Below are 12,964 nucleotides of genomic sequence, written 5' to 3' on the forward strand. Positions count from 1 at the left end.
GCTTATCTTTGGAAAACCTTGCCTTATATTGTATATTATATGGTGGATYTAAGATGGCGGCCATGTTCTGGACATAGCCATATAGGCCCTCTCACCAACTACTTTCTGGGATATTCAGATGTGTCATTTTCTCTTTTTTTTCTAATATTAAAGGGTGTCCTGAGACTTTTGACTCATCCTATATTGAGGACACTGGATATGACAACTGCAATTTGCAAAAAAGTCCTTAAATCTTAAATCTCATTTTCCTCTTTCACACTAAAAACAAAGCTAAACACACCTGCTGCACTTAAACACAAATGTTATTGTGAATCCATGTGTACAGTTTATTAAACTGAGGAACCTGATTCCTACCACCTCACATCAGATTTCTGTTCACAACACATGGAGGCTCTGTATGTGAAGCAAAGACAGACAGATTGCTGAGTCATTTTACAATGGCTGCGTCACCCCAACATGAATCCATCTTGTACATTCATATTTAAATGTTTCTGTGCAACATTGTTTGGGTCTATTATTACTAGAAACTGGGAAGCTTTTTAAGATCAGGCTCTGCTTGCATTAGCAGCCACAGAAGTTCCAGTTTAAAGACACTCCATGGTTTCTGCTTCAGCTTCTCCTCTCAATCAACTCATCAATGGGAAAAAAAAACATTCTTTTTGAATTGTGAGACCTCATGTGCATTTTGAAGGTTTCCCGGAAGACATGTTTTCAAGTTTAAAAAATATTTTTCTTCAGCATACTTTTACTGACTTGACAAAAATACTCTCTCAACATACTGGGTCCAACATTAACCAACACTTTCTTTTGCGTTTGCTTTGAAAAATTCTCGTACCCGCTTTCTTTTTCTTCACTTCTGCCTCTTGTCCCAGTCTTTTTAATGAAAACTTGCTTTTCCAAGTTAGTGGTTCCGTGCTCTGACGAGATCCATGAACAGGTCGGGCAAAAAGTCTGCCTTCATGTCCGTCTCGCACCTGCCATCCCATCAGGATCCAGTAACCGTCCAGTGTTCTACATCGAGTGATTGTGCCAATCGTACAAGCACCTTGGGCTCAGATTAGTTTCTGGGTCACATAAATTAAAGACTCATAGCGAGACAAAACAGACGATAACAGTAAATCACAGCAGCAGCAGAAGATAAAAACAGTGCAGACTGAAACAAACCAGTCACATTTGCATAACCATCAATAAGTAAGCGTTCGCTTGCTGAGAAATGTCCCTTTTAGTTTGACGCAAAAAAGCTCTGAATACAAACAGCCGTGAGCAAAACACGTCCATTTATTTAAAAACCGAGCCTGAATGCCCGTTTTCCTCGAGTGCAGAGTCTTAGCTCAGGTCACAGGAAACTGGAACAACCAGGATCACTCCAGTTCAGCCACTGCTAGGTCTTTATCTCCAGAATGGACGGGTTGTGGTCCAGGATGGACAGGATGATTTTATCCATGTACTGTCGCAGGCGTAAGTTGATTTCCTCCTGCTCCTTCAGAGCTTCCATTAACTGCAGACAGATACAAACATCAACATCTTTATTTCTGCTCATTGATTAGCTGTGCTGCTTCACAAAACTTACAAACACTGAGGTAAAACTAGAATAAAACCACAGACTTATGTGTAAATAATTATCTAATGCAGAAGAGACAGTGCTGTAAAAGTTCATAAAATTGTTTTAACATAAAATACTTTAAAGATTGGTGTTTTAAAATGACAGAAATTTTCCTGGCCAACAGACTAGCTGTTAGCTTGTGCCCTAAGATAATACAAACTGATACAAACTAATAACACTGAATAGTTTCTACTGAAGGTCAGATACGAATTACTAATAACATCTCTTCAGAAATAAAGCAAACTATTCTTTAAAGAATTAACTGAGGTTAGTCAGAGGCACTGATCTGCTGTGTTATGCAGGACAGATTAGTTATATATTGTAATATTTATGACAGTCATGCTGAGTTATGCCCCAGAAATACAGCTAAACTCTGATTACTAGGAAGGAAAAAAAAAACTCAAAATACCTCAGGAATCACTGGAATAGTTTTAATAGGATATAAACCTAAATATCGTAGGAATGATAGTTTTAAATAAAACAGCAATGACTTCCAAAATTCAGTGAGCACAAAGAGCAAAACACTAGCTAAAAGCTAAAATGAAGCCAATACTAGCTAGAAACAGCATAAGGCTAGCTGAGGCTAATAAAAGCAGAATGGTAGTGAAAAAGTAAAAGTTCTTCAAGAAGATAAAATCAGAGCAAGGACGCTGAAACAGATTTGCAAGAAAATGAATAAATCTGTGTATTTCTACGAGTTAATATTTGATCCTGTTAAATATTTTAGAAAGTATAAAAGTTACAAAACACCAAAGTAAAAGTAATAGCACCCATTTCCTGAATAAGCTGAGAGTTTTGGTATCTTAAATGGGTAAAACATCATAAATTATGCAGAATCAGTGCCAAATACATACAGAAAAAAAATAATAATCAGGAAACAGCAGTTTGAATGCTGAGTCAGAATTATGATAAATTGATTTTACCTGGTCTTTGGAGGCGTTATCGATCTCAGCAGCTAAAGACTGAGCCTTGGTTTGTGTGGCAAACAGGTTCTTGGCCTCAAACAAACTGAGGCTGATGATCTGACCGTTCAGCTCATCGTTCTGCTCCTTCAGCTTCTGATTCTCCTGAAATACACCACCAGCGTGGGAGGAAAAGGAGACAACAGCAAATAAAGATAAGTGCGTGGACCACACAAGTTGTGTCGTCTCATTTTTCCCTCTTCAAGCTTAATTTAACACGTTGCTTTATATAATTTTGAGCAGCAAACACATGAAGGCGCAGATAATATGGATTTAACACGCTGTGTGTCGACAGTTTCTCAGCTCCGTCTGCTGACTTATAAAAGCTTGATTATGATTTAACTGCTGATGAGAAGTCAGTTCGCTTTTTAACCATCATCCGCTCTGACCCCAATTAACTCAGACAAGTTCACTCTAACCCTTTGTGATTTGGGCTTAATTAGGGCTTCAAAGGTCACAGAAGCAATTTTAACAGGAGATGAAATTCTGAGGAAAAGACGGAGTAGAGGAATTTACAGAAACAAGCATGAGACAGGCTGTCTCACATTTTAAAGCTGTTACACAAACAGTGTTTTAACTTTAAATATGCAAGAGGAAAAGCAAAAGAAAAACAGATATGCAGATATTCTCCTGTTTTTTTTCATTCATTAACAGAGCAGCAGCTCTCAGACACATCTTTACTTCAGTTTTACTCTCGAGGAGTCGTTTGGGAGCTGTAATTCCCATCACTAACATATATGCCGACAAAACTGAACTCTCTTAAATAACTGGATTCTCCATTTCAAAGTCAAGATATCAATAACTCATGTAGGGCAGGTCTGCAGTAAAAAAGGGGATTTTAAGAGCTGTGAAAAGAGTAATTTATGGGCTGTCGTCAAGCTTATTATCCCACTAGTACAATAAAGTTTTAAAATATGCACTAAATCCACTGCTGCACTGTACGCCCCCAGGTCAAACTGGAGACATAAAAAYACCAAAAAGCATCCATGATTTATGAAAGCAGCAGAAATTAAACATCTTTAGTAGCACAAAAGTCACCATTATTGTCTTACAAGCTTTAGAGCTGTAAAACAGTGAAATGTGTTTAAATGTTGCTCTACTACACATTTGATTTMCAGGGTCCTGAAGACAGAAGACATCGAAACTCGCTGATAAGAAAAATACTCAGTTTTTGTCACAGCTATGTCACCGAGATACAATTTGACTACTTTTGAACTACAAACCAGGCTTTACAACAAGATTTGTGGAAGACTACTGGTTGTCCTGTGGACAGATTGTCCCACCTGAGCTGTGGATCTAAAGCTGCTTCTCAGCCTGTTAGTTTAGGTGGACATCCACGGATCTGCAAGTCCTCCTCTCTCCATTATCAGATGATGGACTGAGCTTCATGACATGTTCAAAACTTAGGAGTTCAATCCTGCTTTAAATATCACAACAAATTTATCCCTAACCTGATTTAATGCCTTCCTTGGTCTTCATGATGCTGTTTGATCAGTAATGTTAGCCTGAAAACCATAGATTATTTTCTTTCCACTTTCAAATCAAAGTAAATACACTTAAAGCACTCTGAATAGCACAATTTGGTTTTATCCGTACCTGTTTGAGCCTCTTGACCTCGTGCTCGAGCTCCACCTCCCTGGTCCTGCTGCTGAAGTCTGCAAGCCCAGAGGAAGAGCTGCGGGTCCGGCCAGGCTTCTCAGCCTCCAGCTTGTAGAGCTGCAGGTGTTCCAGCTCTCGACGGAGGTCCTCGATCAGCTGCACAACACGGAACGGACCGGGGAAGGAGGTTAGACAGTGCAGAGACAGCCTTGTGTGGGTGGAAATGTATGAGCTGACATAAAAGATGAGTAACAGTGGAARTTGAGCAAACAGCACATTTGGCTGGATTTTGRTAAGTTAAATTGATCCCTCCTACCTCCTGCATGGCGTCCTTGTCTTTCTGGTACTGTTGCCGGTTCTGTTTCAGTTTATCCATCATTTTCTTGTAGAGGTCCATCTCATCCTTCAGCCTCAGACTTGTGTCTTCCAGCTTGTCTGTCATCCTTTGTTTCTCCTGAGGATGGACACAAACGCACACATGATGGGATTTTAAAGTTATTTCACTGATTTCTACTTCTGTATCAGTTAGTTTGCCAATAGATTTAACTAAGACAAAGCAAACTTTTATTTATCTGTGTGTTGTACATTCTTGTATGGTACATCTGAACGATGATGTTATTTATAAAGGCATAGTCTCAAATTAAGATCAGAAATCTGAAGGCTGTGATTTAAATCCTCCTCGTCTTTGTGGAAGAATGAACTTGACAGATGAGGAAGGTGCTCATTTTAAAACGACTAAATGTTATGAGTGTATTAAAAGGATAAAGACACAGTAACYGGTTGCCACAGTTAAAGGTGTTACCAGTGGTGGGCACAGTTCCCCTAAAGCACTAATAGTGGAACTAATTTATTGATTAGTGCTTTAGGGCTTTTGCTAAATTTTAAATTAATTAGTGGATTAGCACTTGCTAAATTTATGGGCTAAATTTATAAGCACTAATTGAGTTCTTTATTGATCATCATTATTGTGCACAGTTGAGGGTGAAAGCTGTCACACATTTTGTTCATATGTGTGTCACTTATCTACAAGGTCACGTGTCAAACTCAAGGCCCACGGGCCAAATGTGGCCTGCAAGTGACTCATATTTGGCCGGCCAATGGCACTAAGTGACAACATTCTGCACGCAGTAAATATTCAACTTCAATTCAATTCAAAAAATGTATTCATTTCATTAAAAACAACTATATACAATAAAAAACAACGAAATTACACAGATCAAAAAATCAAAATAAAATGAAAGGCAGCAGAAGAATAATCAGTCATAATGTATGCCCCTTTTATCCTCAGAACATATTCAAACAAAACATAATTTACAAAACAATACAAATAAAAAATAAAAACATCAACTCAAACAACAACTCGTATGGCTTCTCATCTTACTTTTCCATATACCTTCAGAAAACTAGCTTTTATCTGTCTTTTAAATATATAYATAGATCTAGCTTTTTTAAGATCATCCTCCAGACCATTCCATAATCCTATATCCTGGATTAAAGTACATCTTTCTCTCAAACAAGTACGAAAATATGGCTTCACAACCATTTCCATCCCCTTAAGATAAATATAGTCTTATGCTGACTCTGAAGAATGCTTCATGTGACAACTGGATTATATTAGTGCTTTAGAATGAGCTTTTGCTAAATTTTTCAGTGGGTTAGCATTTTAGAATTAGGGGACCTACGTACATATTTGAGTTAGTGCTTTAGGGTTAGTGCAACTAATATTTAGATTAGTGCTGCCCACCACTGGGTGTTCCATAGAAGCTGTAAATGCAAAAGAAATAAAACAGAGAGCATTAACAAGGGAAACAAACGTGGCTCACCTCATCCAGTTTTTCTGTCTGCGACTTGAGTCGGTTCATGCTCAGAGACATCCCGCTGTTCTCCTCCTCCAGATGTTTGACTCTGAAAACACAGAGTCCAGAACATCAGTGTCAGCTGAGTTAGTGTGAAACAGTGCGAGTGTGCGACCCTCACCGAACGTTCAGTAGTTCTATCTGTGTGTTCTTGTCTCGCTCCATCTTGCTGTAGGCCTCTCTGTGTCGTCTCAACTCCTCCTGCAGAGTTTGGTCTGAACGAGTTTCCTGGTCCTTCAGCTGCTCCTCCAGCTCATTAACCCTGAGATGAAGAAGCAAAAATCCATCAGTAAAGTGAGTTTYACTTCAGAAAACTACACAATGAGGGGTTCTGTTCCCTACCTGTGAACTAGTTGTGTGTTGTCCTGCTTCAGTTTGGACTTCAGATCAGAATTGATCTGAATTTCATTCTCGAGTTCAGCCACTTTTTTTTCCAGAAAACTCACCTGCAAAGAACAAAGACATTTGTGAAACTTCAAATGTACAAGGAAAATAGGATTGAACTTAAACATGTTCAAAACTTCCAGGGGTCGGATTTATAAAACTTGCGTACGCACAATTTGAGCCCAGAAACTTGCGTACGCCACTTTTTACGCCAAGGTTGTGATTTATAAAATCCAAACTTGACGTGAAAATGTGCGGTGCCTCACGCCAGCTCTGACCCATGCGTACGCTCATTTTGGAGATGTGAAACTGCGACACAGATGGTGAAGTGAAGAATTAGAGCCACACTGTGTAATGATCACTGTCGGATATTTAATTTACCTTCAGAATCAGACTTAAATAAAAGTTCCCGTGCGCAACTCCATTCATCTGCTTCCTCCTCAGACGACCCCGACCCATACAGACCCCTCCCCGATAAGAACAGCAGRACAGCAAAAGCTTTGGATACACACGCAGCGCGTGTATCCAGTCCGTGTTTGTCACGCGCGCGCGCGGGGGATGCGTGCGTGCGTGCGTGCGTGTGTGCGCGCGCGGGGCGGGGGTCTGCCGCGGGTAACAGAGCAGGCAGGAGGGGGAGAGGACGAGGAGAAGAGCGGGGGACTTATTTCTAATTTTACCTGACTTATTTAATTTAATTTATTGTTTTTATCGTCCTGCAGGCTCTGATGGGAGATTGAATTGAAGCTGAGGTTTTTTATTTTTGTTTTTTATAAAAATCGTTAGATTACTCTAAAGCAAAATGAGGGAAAATCTGTGTCAATTAGACATTCTGTTCACGTGAGCAGCTGTCAGTCAGCACCTGTCATCCTCCAGACACACGACGGAGCATCTGAACCAATCACTTTTGTTGGCATTGATCAGCTGACTGATTTAAATACATCTTAACATTCATGAGGTACTTTACATTGACTGTTTATGGTTGAATGTGGGCGTGTAGAGGGTAGAACCTGAGGCGGGACCTCGTGCGCAAACTCTGACGTGCGGCTGTGATTTATAAAGGAAAGATGCGCAGAAACGTGCGTACGTACGGTTTTATAAATCTGAATTTTTTTTGGCGTACGCCATTTCCGCCTTTTGGCCGTACGTTCACTTTTAGTATAGTTTCTACGCAATCCTTTATAAATGAGACCCCTGGTGAGTAAAAAAAATAAAGACATTTTACACTATGGAATATGAGTCAAATGAGGGTTTTGTTTTATAATAACTGTATTGGCACACGTCTGCTTGGCAGCTGATACAAAATTGTTTCCTGCCAACATGAAAGGCAGGAGATCCTATAGTTGTGTGTGTGTGTGGGGGGGGGGATGTTTTTCCTACATCGTGGGAACTATTTTCCAGAAAAAGGCAGCCTCATGGGGACCRAATGTGCATTTGTKGGTATCAAAGCACGGCCCCCACAGGCACGGATTCTAATTTCGGGTGTGGGGTTAGGTTTAAGACCAAAATGTGGATTGAGTTTAGGTTAGTTTTAGGGTCAGGTAGGTACATGTGAGGTTAATTTTAGGATAAATGGTCAGGATTAGGCTATAAAACTACCAGAAAGTGAATGGAAGTCAATCCACGGTCCCCACGGGGATATAAAAACAAACCTGTAAGTGTATGTTTATTTGTCCATCTATTAGCAAAATATTTCAGATACCATCTGATAGATTATAAAATAACTCTCAGAAATTAACCATTAGATGCACATTTAGAACTGGTGAACTTTGAGAGTCAACCCAATTCAAAATGTCCACCACAGCTAATCRTTTTAGCAAACAAAGATGACACTAACTTAGTCAGTTCTATAGATACTGTGAATCACTCCAAAACATCCTCTGAGCTCTAACTAAATCATACAAATTCTTTGTTTGAATGCTTCCAGTCAAAAAAAATGCTACTTTTAGTTTTTTTATGTCAATGAACAACAATAACATGTCCATTATTTTACTGGTTAAGGTACTTATCACAGCAGTGGAGTTCACACCCAGGACATGCTACCACTCTGCTAATGGAAAAAAATCAGCCTCTTCTATACAATCTAAAACTTTTATTACTTAAAATACTTACTTAAAATACTTTAATTCTCAGGGTCACAGCAGATTTCATCATACATTTTGTTAAAGCTGTGAATCCAACAGGAAACTCCACTCACTCTCTGGGATTTGATTAACTGTATTTAATCCTTTACAGGTTTTTCTAGTCTCACAGAAAAGTTACATTTGCTCAGTTAAAACTCAAAACTGCTGTTATTTATTTTTCTATTTTATACTTCTATTTAAACTTTACTTCTTTTATTTCATAGTATATATTCATTGTGGTTACTTAACTACTGTTTTTTGAGAACTGTTATTCTGCACTGCCTTCGAGAGCCGCTCATCTGTAAGTTTTGTTGTGCTACTTGTACAATGACAACAAAAGGAATTCTAATTCTAGTTCTTAATTTTCTGCAAACAGAAATGGACAAATAAGCTGCAGAAAGAAAAAGATATTCACACCTTCTCGTTGAGGTCGGTGTCGCAGGAGTCGATGCTGTCTCGAAAAAGGTCTTCAGTGCTGCCGTTTCTGCTGCTCAGGTTGCTGTGGTGGAGCAGCTGCCTGCTCAGACACACATTAACACACGTTTAGGTATCTGCAAAAGACTAGTGAGGGTCATTTTTCTACAGGAGTGAGTGTAAAAAGGTGCAGCATGAGGAGAATGCCCAGGAGAAAGTTGAATTTCAATTACCACACATACAGACAGTAGACTAAACACAAACACAGGTGTGTGTACATGTCTGACTATGCTCCGCTGTGACAACGTGATTTTAGCTGGAAWAACCCAACAACAAGAGCTATTATTCAGGCGGGACATGCAAAGAGCAGAGATGAAGAAAAGGAGAGGAAACAAAGACGACAGGATACAAATAAAGAGAGCAATAAAGCAGAAGATGTCATCAAAAGGGACACAGACACAAGGAGAAGAAGCAGAGACATGGAGCCAAAGCTTATATTGAACACATATATCAGAGCTGACAGGCCATTCTCACTCTGCCACCATAACTCAGTTTGTGTGGCTGCAAAATAGGACAAAAGCCCCAATATAGGGCATATCTTTCAGTTTCACAGCTGCTGCGGGAAAAGCTCACATCCACACTCCCTTCCTCGACTCAGGAAGGAAAACAAACGTGGCTGTATTTTCTCTGAACGCCCARTTAATCTTTAACCGGTCGTTAGAGCACACCTGAGAGATAAGGAGGCAGCGAGGGCCAGCCTGCCTCTGTGTGTTCAGGCTTCTGTCAACAAACGCCACACACACGTGCGACGCAGGCTGTGGAAGGCAGCCACACACACACACACACACACACACACACACACACACACACACACACACACACACACACACACACACACACACACACAAGAGTGACCTTTGATGTCACACACACACACGAAGTGATCAGCTTACCTTCCAAAAGCTGTGCTGGAGATTTTTCTGCTGGGGCTACAAAAGAGAAAAAAGCCTTTTATCAGTTTTTTACATTATTTACTATAATAAAAATCATAACTCAGTATGACAGCTGAAATGACAGTAATTAAGAGTTGGTTATTCAGTGTTTGATACACGGTAATAATAGGGAAAGAAACTCTGAAAGACGTGTCGGTTCTGGTTCAGTGAACATGGGTTTGTGTGTCAGCTCAGAGACCGTCTCAGCACAAAGACTTCTGCAGAATAATGAACGTGTCTGTGCCTTCTTTCACATCRGATTAACAAAAATGAGCAAACACGCTGCAAGACTACACAACGAAATGTTTGTGCTGATAGAAAACTAAAAAGAAGGCGTTATAGCTTCATTCAAAGCATTTTTTTAATCATTACGTAAGTATACAAAACCTTTCCTTTCTTTCTTTACCGAAATATCTATTTGTGATCCATGGGAAAATGAACAGCTTCTTTACATTTAATGTTGATTAGTTTATGGTAAATGGATAAATAGACTTATAAAGTGCCTTTCTATCCAACCAGCATACTTAAAGCACTTTACAATCTGTGTCTTCATTGACCCATTCACTCAGCACTCTGTTATCTCTCTGCAAAGCTAACATGTACAAAATCAACCTATAGAGACTAATCAGTGCTTCAAATCACATTCATACTCTGATGGGACACACATCTGAGACAGTGGGGATTCGGTGTCTTGCCCAGGGACACTTCCACATATATGACTGAATAGCGGGGGAATCGAACCACCAACTTTCTGGTTAGAGAACAACCCCTTAACCACAGCCATTTTTTCCCCCACATTTAGACTAACTGACATGAAAACACTGAAACAAATTTGCTTGTTTTATTCCTCCCACCATGCAGTTTAACACTTAAAGGGAACATATGCAAAATCAATTTTTTTAGTCATTAAATACATTTTGTTGTGTATTTGGAGACTCTAGTAGTGCAGAAAAAAAAAATATTTTTTTTTTACCAGTACTGCTGGACAAGTTTCCCCTTGTTGACATTTTAATTCATTTTTAAATAAAAGGTTTCTGTGCAATTATATAGTCATAAACTCATCTATCAAACTGGAATAAACGGGTCTAAAAGGTGGAGGGGGGCGGGGTTTGAAGCGCCTCGTTTAGATTTAAAGAAACAGCCTCAAAATGAGTTAATCTGAGACATGCCCCAGAAAAGGGGTGAAAGAGGGGCTTGTGGAGTTACAATAAGGAGGAATTCAGATCAAAGCATTGCAGTTCCACTTTATATAGACCCCAGCTTAATGATTTAAATGTTAAAAAGCATGATTTAAAAGCATACTGTATGTCTCCTTTAACTCACTTTATGTAAACTCACTCGTTTCAGAGAAATATCTCAAGATTTCAGTATGCTTTCAATTACAACTCACTTTTTTCTATCTTCCAGTTCTGTTTCTTTTATTCTCTACATCCCTACTCAGAGGAACACTAGTGAATTTCCCTAAAAGCAAAGTTACTGCAGCTACGAGCACAGAGTAACATTGCATCTCAATCTGCATTTAAAAAACATTAGACTGATCTTTTTTTTCCAAAAAATTATTCATTTCTATAAAAATAAACTATATACAATTAAAAAAAACAAAATTACACAAATAAAAAATCTAAATAAAATGAAAGGTAGCAGAAGAAGAATAAATCTTATAATGTCTGCCCCTTTTATCCTTAGAACACATTCAAACAAAACATAATTTACAAATTTAAYGGGAATTTAACATTCCTGACTGACACACGTGTGCCTAGTTGTGAGCGTATGTGGTTATTAGGTGTCATTAGCATTTTTAGGTCAACTGTGCAGCTATAAATGGCGACCATGGATTATGTTTCCAATAATACTTCTCCTGATACAGAGGGAGCTGAGGTAAGCACAGGACTTATATAACATTCACTCAGTGTTTGTCCATGCTGTTGTTGTGTTTACCTGCTGTTGTTGTGTTTACCTGCTAGCCCTGAGGTGTTTGAGGCGAGCCTCCAGGTCGTTGAGCAGGTTGACCTTTTTGCTGCACTGAGAGCAGTAGACATCCATGAGATCTGCAGCGTATTGGTGGCGCACTTTACGAGGTGTCTGACCCGCACTGTAAAAACACAAACGAAAAGACTTAAACTGTACCTGCATTTTCAGACCGTTTTAAAATAATACTCAGAAAAAAATAGAAATCTACACTTTTGTCAGAAAAATGGCTGCTGAAAGTTTTTCTTTCCTGTGCCGAGATGTACAAAACTTCTTATAACACTGAAACTCATTTTGAATTTAAATCTCCACACAAACTCTTTTTGGGGAGTTTTTTTCCACTTGTTATGAAATAAAAAAGAGCCGTATTGCCAGTTCATCATCTGGGAGKATTAAACCTTTTAAAAATAAGGCTTTGATGAATATTAATGTTGCCTCAAGGGCGAGAACTCCTAAACTACACTTCCTCAGTCTGAATAATGAGTCAGATAATATTCTGGAGCWTACAGACTGGAGACTCAAATCCATTAAATATTAATGGAGTTGCAGTTAYTAAAAACATTTTACAAGTTGCTTCAATGACTTTAAACTCTACAGACAACTTGTACACATGGAGGATGTAACAGGTGGAAACTTGTGAAGGATAAAAGACAACACAATCTTTATAAAGTGACTGACCTAAAGTTTTGAAATGAACAAATCTGAAATGATAATCTTTGTAAAAATGGATCTGATTAGACTTTACTCTAGAACTGAATAAAACTAACTTAAATTCAAAGAAAGRAAAATCTTCAACCAATGAGATTCTAGGTGTTACAGCACAGAAAACCTGAATTATGTTTTTTTCTTCAGCTCTCACCTTGACGGCACAGACGAGCCGAGGTCAGAGTAGCCGTTGGTTCGAGTTTCGTCGTCTGGTGAGGGGCTGCTGGCCGCGTAATCTGGTTCCTCCCCCTCTCCGTAGTCCTCAAACTGCTCCTCGTTCAGAGAAGCTGAGGAGCGTGTTGACAGGTCAGAGGTCACAGAGATACTTGTCTGAGCACGCCTGTAAACCAGGGAGAAACAA

General features: G+C 39.2%; 1 protein-coding gene across 2 annotated transcripts in view; it reads right to left on the bottom strand.

Annotated features, from left to right (window-relative positions):
• Positions 1-305: 305 nt before the first annotated feature.
• The window catches only part of LOC106515225 (rab11 family-interacting protein 4B), a 42,719-nt gene continuing 30,060 nt past the window's right edge, over positions 306-12,964 (bottom strand). For both annotated transcript variants that reach the window (XM_014004907.1, XM_014004908.1), the window contains 11 exons: positions 12,758-12,943; positions 11,888-12,022; positions 9,892-9,927; positions 8,942-9,041; positions 6,363-6,466; positions 6,142-6,282; positions 5,988-6,069; positions 4,481-4,618; positions 4,162-4,320; positions 2,527-2,670; positions 306-1,498 (listed from right to left, as the gene is read on the bottom strand). In XM_014004907.1, coding sequence (XP_013860361.1) covers positions 1,382-1,498; positions 2,527-2,670; positions 4,162-4,320; positions 4,481-4,618; positions 5,988-6,069; positions 6,142-6,282; positions 6,363-6,466; positions 8,942-9,041; positions 9,892-9,927; positions 11,888-12,022; positions 12,758-12,943 — 1,342 coding nt within the window. In that variant the 3' untranslated portion in view covers positions 306-1,381. The remainder of the gene's footprint in view (positions 1,499-2,526; positions 2,671-4,161; positions 4,321-4,480; positions 4,619-5,987; positions 6,070-6,141; positions 6,283-6,362; positions 6,467-8,941; positions 9,042-9,891; positions 9,928-11,887; positions 12,023-12,757; positions 12,944-12,964) is intronic.

This window comes from Austrofundulus limnaeus, unplaced genomic scaffold (genome assembly GCF_001266775.1).
Source record: "Austrofundulus limnaeus strain Quisiro unplaced genomic scaffold, Austrofundulus_limnaeus-1.0 Scaffold27, whole genome shotgun sequence".
NCBI classification, from domain to species: domain Eukaryota; kingdom Metazoa; phylum Chordata; class Actinopteri; order Cyprinodontiformes; family Rivulidae; genus Austrofundulus; species Austrofundulus limnaeus.